General features: G+C 41.6%; 1 protein-coding gene across 6 annotated transcripts in view; it reads right to left on the bottom strand.

The window, feature by feature from the left end:
- The window catches only part of Lar (tyrosine-protein phosphatase Lar), a 306,701-nt gene that overhangs the window by 129,809 nt on the left and 154,369 nt on the right, over nt 1–22,523 (bottom strand). For 5 of the 6 annotated variants that reach the window (XM_029314443.2, XM_029314434.2, XM_029314440.2 and 2 more), the window contains exon 4: nt 1,223–1,261. The exons of the other annotated variant lie outside the window; for it this stretch is intronic. In XM_029314443.2, the coding sequence (XP_029170276.1) occupies nt 1,223–1,261 (39 nt within the window). The remainder of the gene's footprint in view (nt 1–1,222; nt 1,262–22,523) is intronic. 6 annotated transcript variants of the gene reach the window in all.

Here is a 22,523-nt window from a genome sequence, read left to right as displayed (position 1 = left end):
CCTCTCCCTCGTCCCTTGCCGAGAGGACTTTCTTGTGCTCCTGTCGTTGCTCGCGCGAGCGAAGGAACTTTCGCGATCGTAGCGTGCAATTAGGTGCAAAGTCTCGTGCATTAAGAAGACCGGCAAGAACCGTTAAAAGACATTGCCTGGCAGAAGATTAGTCGACGATAACGTCGGAGTTACATTGCCGTTAAAGCGGCACATTAGCGTGATGCTCGAGTGTGTTATATTTTTCTCCGGAAAGGAGACGGCTATCTCGCTCTCGCTTTTCGTTATGCGTGCGCGTTATTTCACCCGGCGACTATTACGCGAAAAGCAGGAGGTGCGAACGAGTAGACTCGCTCCGTAAAGTAGACGCGAGAAATTGTAACGCGTAATCGTTTCGTCGCACGCAACGTCGTCGTCGTCGTCGTTCATCGTAGCGAGACCAGAGAGAGAGAGAGATGATGATGATGATCGAAAATCGCCTTCCCCTTCGTATCGTGTGTATATATATATATAGCGGGCGCCATCAAATGCGTAATAAATCACAGAATCAATTCTGATACATACCGAGTGGCGCCATAAATAAAAGTGCAGGGATACGCGAGAGATACCGCGCCGTAGATCGCGGGATGTCCGTATATACCTGGGTCGACGGAAACAAATGACAGCGCATAAGCGGGTGGAAACACTCGAAAGTCGGTTGTTGTTGCCGGCGCGGCGCGGCCGACACACAGCGGTCGTACGGAATTTGAAATTCAAAGCGTCCGGGAGAAAGCCGGCCGATAACACGGCGAAAGAGATAGATAGAAAGGTAGAGAAAAAGATAAGGTAGGAGAAAGAGAAATAGCGCGAGAGACCGGGGCAAAAATACACATTAGCGGATTTGAAATTTAGATACCACGCGGCTCTCACCAAAATTGAGTAGTTCGTGTGCTCGAAAAACAGGCCGATTTACGTATACGCGAGAGCCGCGTGTCTCGAAACGCGATTCTGAGCCTGATCGATGTTACGTGCGCGCGCGAGGTCCACTTCTTCTGACCTCGTTCCCCTCCACATCGTGTGCACACGGGGGTAGTGTGTATTTTTGCCAACGAGCCCGCGTAACGGGTCCACCGTTCGTTGCCTCTGTTATACGTTGCTTTACGTGTGCGCGAGCGCGAGCGGCGCCCTAGATGTTGACCACGCGGATAACATCTAGGGCTCGCTCTACCCCATGCTAGGCATTGTTTGTACTTACTTGTCATGTACGTGATGTATTGCGAGTCGCTGATGTTTCCTGAAAGAAGCTCGTTGAGTCAAGTCGTACGTAAACGGCGATGTCTCGCGAGTCCAGACGCGGATACACATGTCTTACAATTAATTTCGGGAATACGCAAACATCATGGCATTATTTCTCGTCTTTCGATCTTACTCGTCTAATTATATTCTAGGTCGTCTCGATTTTTTAGTCGACGACGAAACACGCAAACGCAATTCTATCGTTCACAATTTTTCGCGCGGAATCCTAAAATTGTTCTATAAATAAGGTAAGTGACTTATGAAAGTAGGGTGCGCCACACGCTACATATTTTTCTCACATTCAACGTCGCAAGTATCTATATCCGACCAAGTTCACAATAGAGTGGGAGTATATACGCCAAGCTTCCGATATCGCTCTCGAATTTCATCGCCATACTACGTCCTCTTCGGAGCCACGAAGGCATGCCATCGACACGCGACTCGCATCCCTCGATAATACAGTCGCACTCTCGAGAGTGCCGTGTCGATCTTCACCGACTGGAATATTCGCGTGTGCAAAAGCATCGGGGCACGAACCCTCGGGAGCACGAAAGGGAGAGAAAGGGGGGCATTTGGTGGTTTGTGTGCGACTTGGTTGCGAAAGCTCCCTCCCTCTGTCAGAAAAACGTGAATGCGAGAGATATGTTTCCCTATTCGTAGAATATAACAGTCGATGGCGATCGCGATATTTTTATACGCTCGATATTTAGTATTCATTCTTGTATGGTCTCGTTGAACGCCGCGTTCCCTTCTGTTCCCGCGAATAAATGAATCGTTAATGGCGCGTTTTAAAATTCAAAGTATCCGCACTGCGAGAAATTGCGGAAAATTATAACGTCTTGCCGAAATTATACCGAGAGAATCGCGCGAGATCCGCTTCTATTTTTCGGCTAATATTATTAGTGTTATCTTTATCATAGGATTTTCATCTCTCTCATTATCGTTTATTACTTTAAATATATGTTTGGAAAAACAACCGCTCTATTTCTCAAATAGACATCTCAAAGAGATTAATACTTATGTATTATTAAAATATTGTAGACTGTGTGTAACTATATTCTACAGATTTTATTATAAAATGTCAAAAATATCTAATATAATGTTAGATAGCCAAACATTTGCAAATTTCATTCATTTAGCAAATTATTGTAGAAATAATCTTATTCATTATTTTGTCCCAGACAGTCATCATTAATTGACAAATCTGTCGTGTTGTAAAATTGATTTGTTTCTCTTCGATTAAACCTGTCGCTGTAGTCGCGATATGTAATAATATTCAAAGACATATATAACTCACACAGCATCATTTTCGTGATAAAGTGAATAGGTTCCTTCATGCGTGAAGCTTCTCACAGCAAACAAGCGGATGCATTTGGAGATACGTCGCCATTTTGGAGCGCGTGTTAACCCAACCACTGTTATTCCGTCTTGTTTGCGGAGCTCGGCGACGATATGTCGCATCGTCTCATCGTCGAAGATTCCCCGAATAGAGCGGAATATTAATTTGGCGAGATTGTGCGCGCGCGTGCACGCGAAAGAGAGATAGATAGAGAGAGAGAGAGAGAGATTGAAGGAGGAAGAGGCATCGGCACGTTGCCTCTTCTCTTAAGCGGGCCCGGTGGATGTAAATTAACTTTGAGAAACAATCTTGTCGTTAACTCGGCGTATAATAACGCGGGCGTGGTATCGCTTTGCTTCTGCTATATCGCACCTTCATTGCCACCTTCTACCGTACCATACATACGCATATAGTCCCCCCTTCCTCCACCCCGATCACTCTTCCTACTGACACTTAAGTACTTAAGGCGACACGTTTTATCATGTTTTTCATTCGTTCGCGATACAACACCATCCTCGCGTAATAATCCTCGGCCATCCTTCTTCCGTTCCCTTCTGGCTTGACCCCGGAGTTTATATCTCGCGATTATTCATCTCCCCGATCACGCGTATTTTCCTCGATTTTACGTAGTCGCTCTTTAAATTTGCCGCTCTTAATAAAATCGAGGCGACACAACTTGTTTTCGATAAGAGATCATTCCGTTCCTCTTATATGTTCGCGATACGTTAATAAGTTTGAAGGATGGTGAGGAGTGTTATGCGGCTGAATAATATCAGGGTATCGGTCTCTCCCACAGTTGTATCGCGCGAGATTATTTCTCCGATCATAAAAAGTTACGTGTCACGGCCTTACACGTTCGTACGACAGACCCGGATGTGAGACGCGAAAATTACTGCCGCCGCCCCACGATGGTGCGGAGTTTTTTTTTTTTTTTTTTTTTTTACGATGGGTATCAAAAGCGCCGAAATTGAGCTGACACACAACTGAAAAGGTTTTACGCATTCTCTTTTCAGTTCTCGCACGAGTGGCTTGTTTTTAATATTATATAAGTAATATATAAACATGAGAGAAATTGTGTATTTTAATAATTATAATTGTTACATTATAATCCGGCGAAAATTAAATTCGAATCGGATAATTTCGAGGAGAAACTTTTTTATAATTTTGTGAAATTCAAATTTCTGTGCATTCCTTTGCAACATTGTAAAAGAGCAGTGAGTCGGTGTCGAATAAACTCTGGATAAACAGTTGAATTTACCGGTGTGAGAGAACTTGAAAACCGCCGCATAACATGCATTTTATAATTAGTTCCCCTACCGCGAGCTAACATTAAATTAATGCCAGCCCCTCGACGTCATGACGAAGTTACCGTGCACGGGAACTTGCAAGCGCGATACGTCACACCGTTGGCAGAGGAAATCCATGCGGGCTAGTGTAATGTGAATCTATTACTCAACCTGTGCAACGTCATTGAACCTCGATGACAAAGACATCTTTGTGAGATATCTCTCTGAAAGATGTATTTACTCATCCGAAAAAAAACTCCATTAATTCGAATAAACTTTGAATTTTTTTCCGAGACGAATATTTCAATTCGTTTTATACATTTATATAATATTTATTTCGCGTTTACTTCAGGCAAGATAAGTCTATCTCCGACAGCCGTCTCTGATTGTAAGAAAAGATTGTCGATAATCGCGCGATAAATAAGCTCGCGAAAGTTTGCCGAGTCGTCGCAAAATATCGATATTTAGGGGAAGAAGGTCGACGAAAGAAATGTTTGCGAGTTCTTGTGTATGCGGACCTCCTTATGTACATATTTAAATAGGTCTACCGTATCTGCGCCATTACCGGTGGATGCATGTTGGCATCGCGCACTACTCGACGATCTGTATATAACTGACCTATATACACGACGTCGCGATCCGTATCGCGATCACGTGTATATGCGCACTCGATCGTATTTTCATGCGGAGGATCACGATCGCGCCCCGTATTGTACCGAGGCGAAATTACCATCTGCCTCTGCGGGGGAAGAGCAGGAGAGGAACAGGTTTTCTCTCGCGAGATCGCGATGATTTCCAGCACGTAGAATTAACCACAACCAAGTCGAAGATTGATTATTAAAATCCGTGTCCGTGCCAGGGATTCCGTAAATTCAGACACCGAGAAACGCGCTTCGCTTCGCGAATTAACGGAGCGCGCGTGAATGCTGATTTTTATTATCACTCATTCCACGCGGTCCCTCTTGAGCTCATCGGCATTCCGGGCCATCGGACCATGAGTTCACGCAGCCGAATTCCTATTGCGTCTCGTGTGTAAGTGAGAAAGGGCTTTAGCTTAATATGTGAAGGCAAGACGTCGGCTCGCGCCGGCGAAATTCAATATAAACGACGATGGGAGGGAAACATTTTATGGCACATCATCGGGACTCGATAAATCGCGGCTAAATTGTGATATTATATTATTGCCGGAATATTACTTCGTAACGTTCACATAAAAATGACTCGTTTAACATTACGAGGCTCCATTCGCTCCAAACGCTTGACACATTTATTAAGATTTAATCGTCCGATAATTAAAAAAAAAAAAAAAAAAACATAAAATGTATAAAACGTGCAAAGGGAGAATTCGGATTAAATGGATAGAATCTCAGAGACGCAATAGGTATCCCGAATTAATTCGGTAATGTCATTGACCGCTACGCGATTGAGTTTAATGGTCGACGTTCTGATTTCGCGCGCACAGTTTATAGGATCAGCTTCTCATGGGGCCAGTGATGTACAACGTTGGCGAGCGCGGCGAGACCACGATCCTGGCCGCGTGAATTTGCCTATTGCGTTCAATACTTCTTAAACTACGCAGCAGTTCTGGTAGTTTAGTTCAGCTACTATTCAGTAGTTTCAGGGTGCCCAAGGGAGACCAAAGTATCGCATCGCACAAATGACACTTTGTATTCGTGCCTGCACGAATTGTCAAACTATCGTAAAGATAGAGAAGAGAGAGAGAGAAAAAAAAGATGAGTATCTTTAATTTAATATTTTTAAAAATATATGCAAATTGGAATATTTTCTCTTTTTAAAAATCAATATTTTATTCAGTTATTAAAGGTCGTCTTTAGCTTACTTTACATATTGATGATGAAACCGAAACGTACATTTATAGAATTAATCAATACATATTCATTAAAAATCTACGCTTCTCGCGTCTCTGGTTCTAAATAATCCATTTCCCGTTAAGTATTCGGTATTTTCTCTTATCTCGATATAAAGTTTTTCGCTTACATCTTGCCATCAAATGGTTAACAGTTAATTAATCGTAGTTTAGCGACGCATGTAATCATTAATAAGAGGAAAATTGATCCAACAGTGACTATAATATTATCAGTGAAACTGGGTAATGCGGTATATACCGACGTGCTACGTACTTCCTTCACTCCCCTTAATTTCATTGGCAATATTCAGATCTTCGCGAGTTCATGAAATCCCATCTATCCCATCCTCCTATCCCTCTTTCTCGCTCTCTCGCAATTGCTGTGCCAAAGTTTCAAATTAATTGACGTTAAACCTGCTTCGTGGCGCTTCGGATATGGTGATACGCGATCAATATAAACCGATATATTACGAATACACATCGTGCGAAAGGGCTTATTTGCTTAGTTCGTTCGAAACACCCGGGTTTATAAATATGCGAATTTATATCTATTTTGTGACAGATTGAAAACTTTAGAAGCTCTAAGAAAAATAATATTTAGAGACTCTGCGCGATGCAGAGTTATAAAATAAAAATTATCTTTCACTTATAAAGATCTTCATTTTTCTTATTCATCTTTCATAAGATCTTATTTAAAGAAAATCTTTCCTTGTAAAATATGTTATAATAATGCTTTTTATAGCACAATTTATTTACGCAAACATTTATATTTTAAAAGAGAGATAGTTATAGAGAGACTCGTAAAACGAAAGATATTGCAGCCATTTAGAGCTCTAAGCGATCGTTTAGAGATCGCGCTTATCGGTAAATCCGTTATATTTATATCCTTAGAGTATAAAGTTAATAATGAAATGGCAATTAATCTACCCGAAGCGTACCGAACCTAGCGTTTAATATTTCGAGATGTAATCTTCGTCACAAAGATGGATTTCGTACAAGATTCTATACACGATGTCCTCGAAGCGTGTCCGAATGTTGGTCGGCGAGATTGTCGGGTCCGGATTTCGTGAGCGAGACAAGGATATACTGATTTCAATTGTCGTCGCCGACGTCGTAGACGTCGACGTCGTTGTCGGCAGTTCCACGCTTCGAATGGGCCATCTCTGCTATCCCGGACCGCTAAGAGGGTGGAATTGATTAAATAATTGGCCTCTTAGATCGGGCGGCTAGTTTCTGGAATGAATACGTTGGCACCCGGCCAAATCCCGGCTCGAGCTCCCGAGGAACGCAAGGAAGAAGGGGATGAAACCACCAATCCGGACAAAGTGCCGCGAGGACAGTAGATGGCTTAATAATGGTTTCGATTGGAAATGGGAAATCTGCTTGTCACATCGGTTATTAGTTTCGAGAAGTTAGCACCTTTCCGGCCGCGCCTATGCTATCATGTGTGTATGTACGTGTCAAGTTTCTAATCTGCCGAATAGTTGGTTAAAATTAGCCCTGAAATTCGATTGATAAATCGCGATTCTAAAACAGAAAGAGAAAAAGAGAGAAATTCATATAATATTGATTTTCGTTTTTTGCTTAATACTAATTTCCCCAATTTTAAAATTATAGAAATACAAAGGTTCACATAATTAAACAAATACTTTTTTCCACATGAATTTAAAAGAAATCTTATATTGAAAAATCTCACCCATTTTTGCCAATTTTTTTCCACAATACGGTATGTATGTGTTCGAGAAATAAAATATTTCTCTTCAAAATAAAATATATTTCTTCCAAAGAGAGAGAGAGAGAGAGAGAGACAGAGAGAGAGAGAAGCAAAATATACGAATCGAGTTCGAGAGTAATCGATAAGTTGCAGCTTGCGAGCACGTTGCACATTTCCGCGGTTTAATACAATACCCATTTCGCGTTTTCCTTTTCTTTTTTTTATGAAACTGAATCACGATTTGCCAATCAGATAATGCTAACGCGACCTACTGGCATAAATCTGTAATTTTATTTAGTCGACAACTTTGTCAAATGAACTAGTCAGTGTGTAGCGATATAGTACATCGATGCTTCTGAAAGGCCTCAAGACTTTGCGTGATATTCCTTTCTGAAACGTGTTCCAAATGATAATAAACATACGATTAAAACGATTAACATGGCTAAGCGGTTCTACTAATTAGAGTTCCAGTTTTAAGACTTGAAATGGCCATTTTATTTGTTAAATGTCAGTCAAATTTGTCTTCAAATTTTAATCTATGATATTCATGACTTTAATCAATTTATATTATAATATATATGTGTATAATATAAAATATTTTTTAAAATTTCTAAAAGAAAAGACCTTCTAAGTCAAGTTATATTTTACAAAACACTTTAATATGCGAAAATAATATTTACTCTCTGGAGAAAGATTTAATTTTTCAATTAGTTTTATATAAATTCTATTTATTCCATATAGACAGAAAAACTCGAGGAGCTTTCGAGTATCTAAATATATAAAAATCGATCTAAATTTCATCAACGAAGAAATACAACAATTAAATATTAATTTGAGTTATTTAATCCGATTAGAGACAGATAATGGCTCTCGATTGGCTATATTTCTCGATTATTATAAGATTAATATCCACTCGAGAAATCTTATTACTATTTTCGGGCGCAGCTTCCGCGCGCGGTATTTCAATCCCAATATCTCCTGACAGTAGGTTAATCGATTCTGTAAGTGGTTTTCCTGTAATATCTCCGAAAATGGTGGCGTAATCTGACTCGACCGTATTTCTGGCGCGCGTAAGAGCGAGCGCGACGCGGATCGGACCGAATCGGGGGAGCGATTTCGGCGGCGGCGGCGGTCCTCAGATAATAGACATAAATATTCCCCGGGTTTTTCGGATTTATATTTCGCGCGTATCAGGGATCTCATTTGCATCGAGAATTTACCGTGCGCGACGCATTCATCTCTACCTACCGCGTCGCAAAACGACGCCTAGCCGCGACCCACACGGATGCTAATACGGGACCGCTCGATTGCGCACACCGTGAAGCTAAGATCAGAGAGCGAGCGAAACAAAAAAGGGTAGGATATGTGGACGGCGTGAGAAATAGGGAAAAAACCAGGGAAGGGTCAGCCGGACGATATAGCCGGCCACCGGTATATTTCGCCGCCTAGCTGAACTATTGAAAAATAATATTACGTGCCTGCGAATGAAATATTCCTGGACCTGTTCCGTACCGCTTTTATTCCTCTATTTCTCTCGACCGACCTCCGCAATTTCGTTAATTCTCGCATTAATGTGGAAAATCTAAGCTTAATTAAATATACCCGGTTTATTAAATTATTCCGTCCTCTATTATTACAAACGCGTACAAAAGCGCAAAGATCCGGTTTTAAAATTGCAGTTTTACAATCTATCGAGTATATAGATTCTACATGGATATTCAAACATTTTAATAATTGTAAAATAACAAGAAAAAAAAAGAAGAACAATTTAATATGCAAATAGAGAGAAAGAGAGACTGGTTTATACGATTCATTCTTTACATCGCTTTAGATTAAGAGATCGATAAACCTGAATTATGTAAATTCGTATTATAGCACATTCTCACGAAGGCGCGAACAGCTTCAACCTGGCAAAATCGCACATGTAGTTTCTTTTTACGAGTTTACTGTCCTATTTTCCACGAGTTAGGCATCGTTTCTGAAGCATGGCGAAACAGGAAACACAAGCCAGCGGTGTGAAACAGATTGAATCGAGTATATAAGAAGAAGGAATCGTCAACGGAAGACTAACACGCCACACACTGAAATTCGTGTTTTCATTGCCAAACTGCGCTCTGATGCTCTCCCCTTTATACTCCTGCCGCCGGTATGATGCTGCATCTGCAGCTGCAAAAACAGTCTAGGATTTTTATTCGAGTTTTATGATTTAAATCGCATACTCCGCAATATTTTCCCACCGTTGCCAAGGAGTAGGAGGCGCAATCGAGTCAGCAGTTGATTTTATGCTTTATTTTTATGGTTCTACGTGTGTGGCGAAGCCTCTGCTCTCCCCTTTCAGAATCTTCACGGTGGCGGCGGCCGCAATATGCAGCGGATAAATTCTATATATCCTTCCCTCTTCTTAAAACTCCCTAAATCTTTTCTTAGGTCTTTACCTCGCGGCTGATCTCGATCTTATTTCGTCGAATTTTTATCGCAGTTAAACGCTGGCTCACACATTACGGACACATACACACGCACACACATTTATTTAAAATATATACCAAGCTAATAATATGTGACAGATGTGTGATAAATATTACAAAGAGTAAACAGCAGTTTGTGTACACTGTATATCGAGAATTTTACCGAAGCTTTCGTTGTTTGTCTATACAGATTATGCGTCAGGTAATATGCTTTAAGCATACAAGCTACGTCCAACACTGTTTCATTGTGGTTGTTGGTCCCGATAAGTTTACAAAAGGACCCCGCTATTCATGCGCGATCGGAGAGCTTCGCCGTAATGGAGCCTGACGAGGCACGAACAGCCGCGGGATTGAAACGTGCGCGAATTCCGCCTATAGATGCGGGATGCATCCATATCTGCGGTTACACAACGTACACGCCGTGGTCGTTCCTTCTCATACATTGCACAATGCATTCGGCGACGATGCGTGTGCATCGGGAAGCTCGCGAAGCGCACACAAACATATACAGATGTGAATTCGCGGGCGCGCGCGGCTATGATCAGGTCGGCGTAATAACGAGAAAGCATAAATTGACAATTTGTCCCGGCGTATTGGTTTCCCTGGCCACGAGCCGCGTCCGATGCAATAATTGGTATACGCTGTCAAGTGCTACTACTCCGTCGACGAGCAACGTCCCTTCCGACCAAACCTCTGCGCTCGCACATTACCCGTTATCTCTCTTTGACGGTGGTGGATGTTGCCTCAACCACCGCCGTCGAAATTTGACGTAAGTGCTTATAGCGCAATGGAGAAATCGATTAAATCTGAAAATTCGACCGAGTAAGCAATATCGGAATCGCGCGTGTTTCTCTTCGAGCAGAAGGGAGAGAAAAGTTTAATGGGAGAGAACATTTACGAAAGTTTGCGGAGATTTTTTTCCTTTCTTTCTTTCTTTTTTACCAACTGGATTAAATGTCGTACATACTCCTAAATTTCTTGAGGCTTTTCTTAGATCGTTCTGTATGCCGTTTAAGTCTGAAGCGACACCGAGTGAGCAATCGCTGCGCCGGTGAAGAAAAAGGAGGCATGCCCCCAAATCGATTAGATACTCGATTAAACGCCTGCCGAGAGAGAATTCTGTTTATATATTATCCTTTAAGAAAGGAGGCGCACGATACGCTCGATTCGCTAGCAACGACCCCCAACGGAGAAATAGTCATAAACCTTCCGGCGGAAATTCAAACGCGACCTGGCTTTCCGAACAATTTACCTTGCGATGCGATCTCTGCATTTGATTCACGAGCTGACGATGGTGCCGCGGGTACATCGGATGCATGCAGCTGCAGACGATACGGAAGACTGGAGCGGATGCCGCCACGTTTTTGCAGCCCGGAGCTACAAGAACAGGATTACAAAGATTCTTTGTGCGTGGCGGTGGATGGGATGGATATAGGATGGCAAAAGCGCAAAAGTGGCGGGGAAACTGGGAAGGGGTGGAATGACGGAAAGGGCGAGTTGGTAGGGATAGAGAATATAAAGTAAACGGCAGCTACACCACGCAAACGACGAGACAACAAAGAGCAACGATGCTTGTTCTCTTCCACACACAGGCTTCCTTGCTCGAAATGAATCCTGTTCCGCGGGCACAATTTCAAAATGCACTTTATATAGAAAACTATTAAGACCGATTGTACATATAAAAGCGAAATATTTTGTAAACGTCAGAGAATAATAGTGCGCGGACAAGCGTGTAAAATGAGCTACCTTTGTAAACGAGAATCGATGTTGGCAAATAAGTAACAATGTACATATATATTTGTAACGATGTAACTGTTATTCCAGTTAATCACAATGCGTTATCTGATTTTTTAATAATTCCCGGACTGACAGAGAATAGCCTTCCTTTCACATATACACACACAAAGTGCATATTTTGACAATTATATTTGAAATGAATCTTTTCGTATGAGACAAGTTAATTTGTATGAGAAATTATTTAATGCGCGATGGAACGTTTAAACAATAGCTTAGAACATGATATATATCACATAGATGTGACATACAATGTGTTGTGAATCTCAATTAATTAATTCGATCAGTCTCCATGAAAGCATCTACAAATTATTTGCAGCGCGCTAATTAGATGCTAATTACCTCGTGTAACTAATTAGAGCCGGTAGGACCGAGGGGCTTACTTGACGAGCACGACGAGAAAATTGTTGCATAGCAAGAGAAAAAAGATTCCGATAAGAGCCCGTTTCGTGTCATTTCTCAAAAAATTTACGTCGATAAAAGAAGCCGTGTACGCTCGGCATTATTAGCTTAACAATTTGCGTGCCACAATTACGACTTGCCTCGGCCTTCCCTCCTGTCTCAGTCGGCCTCGAACTTCTACGATGTTTTGCCGTCGTCTGACGGTAGATTCACATCAAGTCGCGGTAATCTGAAGGAAAAAGAAGGAGAGAGAGAGAGAGAGAGCGAAAGAGTAAAAGAGGGAATGGCAGTAAGCCTCGGTTCTCTTATGGCAGTTCTATGGTTTGGGCGCGAGGCAGGCGACCCGAGGCTGAAAAACACGCAGGCCACGCGAGGTTCGCATTTTTCAAAGAAAACCCTTCGGCGTCGACAAAAAAAAAGAGATGTGCTACTTTGACTTAACAACGGATAAAATCGCAACAATGATGCGCGTTTGCGTTAGAAATGACATTTCTCAAGAAAATCGGAAACTCGTTTCGTTCGCGTGTTAGATTGTACACGGTATTCCGGAACTGTCATCGTTCCTTTGATCCGATCGATTCATCAATTTAATGTCGATTTTTTTAAAGACAGTATTATTTTTAGAATCACGAATCGCGATTATTTTCCATTATTTAATTCATTATAATTCTTTTATAAAGCGAGAATGCGATTCAAATTCCTGTGAGCGTACGGCTGACTAATGCACGACTTGTATCACTTGAAATCTAATCTCACGCGCAAATGACATATTCCGTCACGTTTTGCGTCAATTATAAAATTAAAGTATTGAAATAATTATCAAGGAATATGTGCATTGAAAAAATAAAGATAATCATTTAAAATTTTGATTTTCACAAATCCGGAACTATCATCGTTTCTTTGATTTAATCGATTCATCAATATAACGTCGATTTTTTCTTTTTTTGAAGACAAGATTATTTTTAGAACCACGAATCGCGATTATTTTCCATTATTTAATTCATTATAATTCTTTTATAAAGCGAGATTGCGATTCAAATGCATGTGACCGTACGGCTGACTAATGCACGACTTGTATCACTTGAAATCTTTAATCTCACGCGCAAATGACATTCCGTCACGTTTTGCGTCAATTAAAAAATGTAAGTATTGAAATAATTATCAAGGAATACGCGCATTAAAAAAATGAAGATAATAATTTAAAATTTTGATTCTCACAAATCCGCGAAACATCTTTTCCGAATGTTTCAAGACTGCGATAAGCGCTTGTCACACGGTAGAAGAGTCCATAAATTATAAATGCAAAATGTCCTTTGCGGTTGCAACTGCGAGTCGTTCGCATAATGCGCAGCACAATGCAGGCGGAATGGCGTCCCATGTATTAAAATAACGTCATTTCATGCGCGCCGCCATCAGGCGTGCGAAAGAAAGCATGGTTGACGCTAGACGATGCTAAAAAGCTTTTGTCCGGCGCACCACGGAACCATCGCTAGACGGCTTCCAGAAACTATGATGCTCATTTTTCCGCAAAATTCTAGCGAGAGAACACCTTACGCATTCCCGTCTGAAATTACAGTTGCTTGCATTCGAAGCGTAATAGTCGGCGAATAATATTGCACTTATTAAAAAATACTTTTAAAATTATCTTGTTGATTCTCCCGTAATAAAAACTATACCAAGATATGATAAATTTGTCAACGTTAAATGTTTTAACGATTAAAATTTAAAATGTAAATGAAATAAGATTCGCGTTTAAAATTCAAAAAATAAATTCAAAAACAAAATTTTGCTATATCTGTTTATCTAATTTCGAGGATAAATTCGTCAAAGTCCTTTTACATTTGCATTAAGTGCTTTTTCAATTAAATTCTATCATAAATTTTCACTAAAAGCAATTTACTATTCATCCTATTCTCATTTCGCGAGTTTTTCGATGTTTTTTTTTTTTTATGAAACAACGCACTTTCTCGGTCGTTTCGTGAAAATACTGTAAAGTTTTTTTCGTCACTTTTCTTGAGATCGGCATATAAAATGCGGCCCTGTGGACGGCTCGCTCGCGTGCCGGCCACGAAGTTGCTGAAGCTGTTGAAGTAAACAAAGAACGATTAGGGCAGGACAGCCGTTCATTCCCGATACCATGGCGAAACGAATCGGCGACCCTCGGCTAAGGCTGACGAGAGAGGCCCTTGAGCGTCATCGTAGCTTTTAATTAAGCTTTACTCGCCGGTGCAAACTTTGTTGTTGGACGGCGGGCTGTAGACTCCTCAGGGACGGGACCGGGGTAATTCAGTCTGAACGAACGGACAGCAACGAGAAGTTTATATTGGTAGATGGCTAAGAGAGAGAGGGACGGGCAGCGAGTCTATTATTAGGTGCTGTCTCTGATGTGGACAACGGCGAGTGCTGCGAGAGCACGACGCGCGGGTCCGATTTGCATCCGGCAGCAGGCTCGAACGCTTCCCGTAGGATCACGATCTCTCGTCATACCACCGGACTGGGAGTATTAAAATCCGAGCGTTACCGCAACGCGATCGCTTCGAGCCCGGAGATAGGAATTCAGTCGTACGATCGACAACGGTGCAATCAGCGTGAAAGCCGTGCGCGCTTTTTACACAAAATATTATCCTGTTTATTCGAGAGAAACAAGTAAAGAATATTTTTCTCTTTCATATCTATTTTGTTATATTCCATCAATATATTTTATATTCTGCTCGTATATAAGTAGTATTTGCAATATTTTTTTTAATATTATTGATTTTATACGCGAAGAGAAACAAGTTTTAACAGAAAGTACAGGATGCTATCGACATTTTTTTATGTCAAGTATTCAAGTGTTATAATTTATTCTAAGCTCTCGTATTTTCTGTATTGTGTGATCTTGCGATCCCCGTAGCTGCTGGAAACTTTGTATTTACATTGGTCTCCCGGGACAATGACTCTTAAAATCCCGGTATCTTGCATGTTGTTTTATACCAAGTAAGCTACCGCCAGCAATTGAGAATCACAGCTGATAATTTCTTTGCACGGACCCAAGCAGAGTTTATCTCGTTACAAAGTATTTTAGCGACTTCACCGCTTAATCTTGCGAAAATAATTACGCGATCGAATGCACATTGCGATTAATTGCAAAATCGATTCGATTTTTATATAATTTTATTTAACTTTACTCAAATACTGTAAACAACTTTTTGTTGTAGAGACTTTTCACTAAATAAAGATGAAAAATCAACTATATCGAAGCTACCGTTTAAATGAGTGTAAATGACCATTATTAGTTAGTTAAATCGAGCAATAGATACCGATTAAAGAGATTAAAGAGAGAGAAAGAGAAAAGCGATACCACGGCAGTTTACGTGCCAAACCATGCGTTCTAATAAATGATTATCCCAAACCGTGTATATTTGTGCGTTCTGTGCCAAAACGATCTTCTTTTCAAACGCGATCAGTAGTAATATGGTCATTCATTAATAGTTTGCCATATCGCTTTCTGTCTCGAATACGGTTTATATAATGCGCAATCATCGGAAACATTCCGTATGTATTTCAATGAGGCATATTAATGTACAGTGTCATACACCGATAACTCTCTCGTATATCGAACGTATTGATCCTAGAATGACGAATACTACACGCTATCGTCAGTTAAACAGCTTAACGGAAAGGGCATTGAAATTTTGACTACGCTATCCTGACGTGCAGGCAAAACGGATTAACTTTGGCGAAATCACGGAGAACGGACTCGGGAGAGAAAAGAGAAGAAAAGAAGTTGACGGACACGCAAACGCGAGACTTATGCGCGAGATAACGAATATATACGCTCAAGCGCATTCGCAACACACATTGCCAACACACACGCACGATATCGCTTTCCTTCGTGTATAAGGAACAAACCGCGAATCGAGATCTATCGAGGAAACTCGAGCGAAGAGCCGTGAGCGCGATAAATGGTTAAATAAATTTAATCACACTGACATATAACATATATGTAATTAGTTATTAATTATGCGATTTAATCACATCTATTAAATATAAAGTACAAATTTGTTCTTTCATAAAAAAATGTTTTTCCAATCGAATCTTTATATTCTCGTTCGAATACCGCGATTGATTCTACACTTGAAAATTTTTTAATGAACGTTTTAAACTTTTTTTTCTATATACTTATACAAGTTTATAAATTAATTCGTTTCAATTTGAACGAAAGAGCGAGTTAACTCGTGATAAAATTCTCAAGCGTATATTTAAAAACAACTTCACTCTGCGCACTCTCTCTCTCTCTCTCTCTCTCTCTCTCCTCATGTCGTCGAACAAAATATCCGCAAGGTCGTAGATTTCGAGGCGGCGAACAAGGGAGGTCCGTAGCAACAGCCGGACGTCTGGCAAGTTTTTGCCATAAATACTGATTATTAAATAGCCGCGTACAGCGACACCGGACCAAGGCTGCTCGTAGCGGTCTCCTGGAATGGTTGAGGCTGATGTCCCTCGGATCGCGACGCGTACACGGGAACACGGGATACACGCGGAGGAAAGGGCAACGAGGAGGCGAGTCGAGGCAACACACATGGAGAAGGGCGAGGAGTCGGAGGGCTGTGTATTCGAGGCTGGGTTTAATACAGGTACAACGCCAGCGCCGTAGGCTTTATGATGACGAAGAGCACCTGGGGGACCGGCGAGTCTGCAATTTCCTCGTTGCGCAGACGTCGCACCTGTACACCGATCTGTATTCAAGCCCACGTGTGCAACGCACACGCATACACACAAGCCAGAGACACACCCACACACACGTCCGACTGCGTACAAATCTACCTACATAGACGCGTAGAGAGAGAGAGAGAGAGGGAGTCGTGTGTGCCGTACGTTCCGACACCACCAGTCACGGTTGCATGGGACCAATTTGTATCTGGACGTGGGCCCGCGGTGATGCGTCTTCGATAATCTCTTTGGGAATTACCCCCAAGTACTCGTAAAACACCATCGTGTGTTGCGAGCGAGTTTTCCGCACGCGGCTTAATAGCTCGCTTTGCGGACGGAAGAGAAATATCGCGCGTCGCGAGACGAGATAATTGAAGAGCCAAGACGCGCATAACATACGCTGTGCTTTAGAAAGCAGAACTTTGAAGATGTAATTTTGCCATAATTTAAAATATAAAGCTTCTCTGTCTATTCTAATATATTTATGAATAACCGTTTTCTATTATTTAAATGCATCAAGAGATTGCAAATCAAAATCTCATTAACTCAAGAGCTTCTGAATATTTTGTAATTTCGGTTGAGTACAAATTCAAGATAAATTGATAAAACAGTTCAAATAGAAGAAAATATGATGAGTAATCTCTCTCTCTCTCTCTCTCTAGAATAATCTAAATTTATAAATCAGATATCAGATATCGAATTAAATTTCGTCAACCTTCGTCCAGCTTGTCAAGCTTTCTCTTCTGCGCAAGCGAAATGTCCAAATATCTTTCCCATCGGATCGATTTAATTCTCGCCGCTATTATTCCGCTATTATTCCGCGCTGCAAATTTCGCTAAAACATCACGGTAATGTAACGAGCGTCAAGAAGCGCGTCGAGTCGAGGCAAAACACCGCGAGCGATAACATCGCCCGTTGAATCAGCGAGCGATAACGATAGCTAGACCAGCAGTATCCCTCGTGAAAGCAACCCTGTCGAGAGTTAAAGAGGCCGTCGGAAGCGGCGAGTCTAGTTGAGAATCGCGAAGGCCTCTCTGAGCATTCCTTACGTACCCATTACCATCGACCGCAAATAAGGATGCGCGTTGGGAAACGAGTCCGAAAGAGTGGAGAGATGGGTTGAAGGGTGCGCGAGGGAGAAAACGGCGAAAAGAAAAGAGGAAAGAGAAGCGGCAGGGAGAAGGCCTCAACTTCCGGGGGTTCAAACGAGCAAATCGTTAAAACCGGAGAAAACTTTTAACCATCCTACCCGTTGCCTATCGAGTCAGCTGCTTTCTCTATATTTATGTTCCGCCGAAGGTACGATTGCGGTTTTCTCTCAGGATGTTTCACGGCTCTCCTTCTCTCTCCCCTTCGAAAGCGAACTCAACAAAATTATCACGCGTATTTCGACGCGTGATAATTTTGTTGAGTGAGTTGACGTAATTCTCATAAAAAATCGCTAGAGAGCGCGACAAAACTATATTTGTGACGTAAGACGACGCGCAAGTGATGCACGCAAGACTTCCCCGAACAATCACGTTGTTATCTCTCTCTCCTGAAACAGGACTAACGTTGGTGAATTTTGTGACCGGAAGGATCTCGATTTTGACTATGAAACTCGTTGCAGGACTACGCGCGTCGAGAGCGTTTCCATCGCTTGTGTGTTTGCACGGATACATCGTATCGCGCAGATGTTGGCAAATCACATTTCGTAGTCTCTGTCGGAGGCGAGAGGGGAATTGAAGAGACGAATAAACAAGCAGAAGAGCGGCGAGAGAGACGACGGATGGAAAGCGGAGCATTACAAGATTTCCCGATCCTCCGCTCAGTGCGCGACTGTGTATATTTGCGTTTTACGGAGATGCTTCGTAGACGGAAACTGCATGTATCCGAAAACGGAGTGTTAGATATATCGTCGGAGAGCGAGCGGAGGTAAACTTGGACAAAAAAAGATAAATAAGTCTGTCGAGTCGATCGCGAGTCAAAAAAAAAGAAGACACAGAAGGAGAGTTTGCATATATGTATGTGTATGTATGTATGTATATAGGTATGTGTGAGGGAGAGAAAGAAAGTGAGGGAGATGTGAGCAGGCGAAAGAGAGAAAGCACTGTCGGCGCGAGAAAGCTGTTCGCTTGAGCGCGAATTTCTGGAAAACAGGGAAAAGTTGGTAATTAAAGCGCGAGAAAGAAGGGTGAAAAAGCGCAGAAAAGAGAGACAGATAAAGAGAGAACGAGACGAGAGAGGGGAGAGAGGTTTGGCGGGGACGACGAGAGTTGTCGAGGTATGGGTAGGAAACAGACGGTGGAAGCACAGGGTCGGTACGGCTGAAGAGAAGCGTTAGAGAGAGAGAGAGAGAGAGAGTGGCCCAGGAAAATGCATGGAAATGTATTCCCAGGAGCGAGGGTATACCGGTAGCGAAACCGAAGGATAGAGAGAAACGCGCGAGATAGGGAAAGCCGGAGAGGACGACGCGATAGGGGTCGTGACTGGGACGTTGAAGATATTATAAGGGTTGAAAAGCCGACGCCGCGCACCATCACCGAGAAATTATGCTTGATTCTTCCGAGCGACCCCGCCTCCGCGATTGTCATTCTTCATTTTGCGCCGCTACGATTCTCTCCGCCGCTTCGTCGGGTAGTCCCCGTCATTCGAGGGGTTTTGCTTAGCTCGCGTTATAGTGCTCCTACGATAAACCGTTGAAAATGAACATCATCGGCGTTGCCGAAGTCATATATATCTGTCTTCGCGTTCGAGCGAATATTCCGTGTATATAATGTAACTAGTGATGCAATTTATTTATACAACAAATCATTTTCAAAATTAACTATACGATCAATTTCGCGACAAATTTTACTGCGAAATGACACAGAATAAGCTATAAAGTATTCAATTATTCATATTTATTGCTACAATTCATGCCTATATGATATTACTACGATTTTATTTATAAATCTGGTAAATAAAATTTAATAAATAAATCTAATCATCTTTCCATATTTTTAATACAGAGATATGTTCTCTCTCTCGTTTTTTTTCTCCGCGCGCGAGAATGTACCGCGATAGTAAGTTAAATATATATGACGATTGGATAATAACTGAATGATAACCGCCATCCTCGTCTATAACGTTATATGGTTTGGTCCCGCTAAAACCGCGTCACTGCGTTAAATATTACATCGGACGGGCGTGGCATAAAAAACGAATCAGGGAATATAAATAAAAAAGGTTGGTTATCGCGACAGAGTAGCTTTGGGGAAGGAATGAGCGGTAGCCCGAACGTTTTCGAATACAGCTAACAAAGTGCAGGGTTGTTTGCGGCAGCCAATTTTCAATGACTGTACAGCGTCGATGCGTCGCGTGGTCAGAAAGGGAGGATGTGCGAGGGACGAAAATAGAGGCGCGGGATTCCAGGTTGAGAATGAAATGGAATTAAACGATTCATAACGCGTTTCCATGCTCGCACGCGTGCCGCTAACAACCCGGTAGTTAGACCGCTATTCATTGGTTGATTTCGCTCTGGTGCTCGGCGTAACTTTTCTTCTAAATTGAATCACGATTAAGCAACGCTGGAGAGTAAGAGGAATGACGAAAAAAAGAGAAGAGAGAGAGGCACGGTAGAAGCACTATATGTAGCAGCAATATTTTAAATAGTAACGCGCAGGGTCAACCTACATATTTTAAGTCCGAAGCGAGAAAGTTGAGGTATATCAAAGTTTCGAAAATTTAGACGAAAAGAAAGCTATTTAAAATTAATTTCGAATTTAACTTTTATTATTAGCAAAACTTTGATAGAATCTGTATAAGTGCCATAATTATTTCTTCGTCCTAAACAGTTTTTACAATTTCCTATCTTGTCTTTGGAACTTGAGGATCCATAGCAGAATCCGTAGGATAAAAAAATTGACAAAGTAGATCAATAATTGCTCTCTTTAAAAGGAAAAAGTGATTTACTTCGCACAATAAAGTGATACACATTCGAAAAATGAACGCAATTTTTCGCACATTTTTTTTCTATTGTTATCTAACCGCCACTAAACGATTAAATAAGAGAATAACGTTATGTCGACAAAAAAAAGTTCGTTGATCAAGTTTCGAAAATTCTATCGATTGCAAGAACACACACGAATTGACAGATGGAAAAGCGCACGTGCTTGTCCGGAAACTCGAGAGTCGCATTAGCCACTAGCGAGAAACGTTTGCGAAATCCGACGAGGAGAGGGAAGGGTCCAATTTCGTCTCTCGCACGAGTATATGCGCGAAAAAAAAAAAAAAAAAAAAAAAAGAAAAATCAAACGCGTCACCGTTGATTTTTTCCTCGACGCCGAGACGTGCGCTTTGATAGTAAAATACCTACGTCTAAACGGTACGCGCCTTATTTTCGCTCTCGGGTCGGAGTTTTTTCGATTTCGAGCCACGACGCTGTCGCGACGTAAATATATATTTAATCGCGAGAGAACCCACGGGATCCTCGAAGGATTCCCCCCGGTTCGGAATATCCCAGTTTCCGCACGCGCGTGCGTACGTGTGCGTGCTCCGCTCTTTTCGCGCGCGGGCTCTGACCTCGACATCGACGTCGGGGTTACATGGACCATCGACGCCGGGGTTACCACATGACGCGGCGGTCTCTTTGTGTACCATCTACAACGGTGTATAGCCCGGGACTGGCCCTATACACGGCGAACTTAATTTCCCCAATTTCGACCGCGCTTCGTCGACCGCACGATGCAATTTATACCGGCCGACCTTCTCCTCCACTTCCCCCATAGCGCACGTACATACACACACACACACACATATATATATATATATACACATTCTGGCGATCTCCCTTCGCCCTCCTTGCCGCCACGACCACCGCGCGCCACGGTAATATCTCGAGAGGTCGGGCACGACGATTTAGAGGGGTCGAATATATCGTACGACGGCGCACCTGCGGCGAAGTCGTGCGCGAAGTAACGATGTTCCTCTGTAATTCGTCGCTACTGTTCTCGTAAATTCGGAACCAACATCATAATATCCACCCCGGTCCATTTTTCGATGCGAAAAATACGGATAAAATCTAACAGCAATGATCTTTTACTGATAAATGAGGACGCGCTATAATAATGAAGAATGCGAGCTTGTAGCAAATTCATTTGCAAGATATATATGTATGTATGCAAGTTAATTTGCTACTAGCTGTAAAATTTAGATGAGAATATTGTGGGAATATATATAACGTATATTACGTAGATTACATATATTCTCGCAATATATCGCCATCTAAAATTTTATGAAATTATTAATAAAATTTAATGAGAATATTCTTACGTATAGTGCAACAAAGAAGAATTTTATCTCTTTTATATTTTTCTTTCTGTTCATTTTCTCGTTATTAGCAATATAATCATTCAAAGTCTCTTAATGCCATGTAGAAATCTGCGGAAAACTATAACCGAATTAAAAAGAAAAGAAGAATTTGAAAATATATTTTATCGTAAGCTCTTTTTTATAATTGTAAAACTTTTATAAGAAACATTTTTCTTTTCTTTTTCTTTTTTTTTTTTTTTTGAGATTAATATGCATGAGCGATATTTTAAGATTCAGGAATATATTTTTGACTGTCTCCAGCGACAATGTTCATCGACCGCGAGATTCGCCGGAAACTCGTCGGTAAACAGTGATGCTCATTCAAACACGATTAAAGGTTCACCACTAATATTCTTAATGAGATAAAGTA

This window comes from Nylanderia fulva, unplaced genomic scaffold (genome assembly GCF_048542155.1).
Source record: "Nylanderia fulva isolate GAGA-0341 unplaced genomic scaffold, ASM4854215v1 Scaffold1, whole genome shotgun sequence".
Lineage (NCBI taxonomy): Eukaryota > Metazoa > Arthropoda > Insecta > Hymenoptera > Formicidae > Nylanderia > Nylanderia fulva.
The sequence above is the reverse complement of the archived record's forward strand: the minus strand, read 5'-3'. Positions and strand labels throughout refer to the sequence as shown.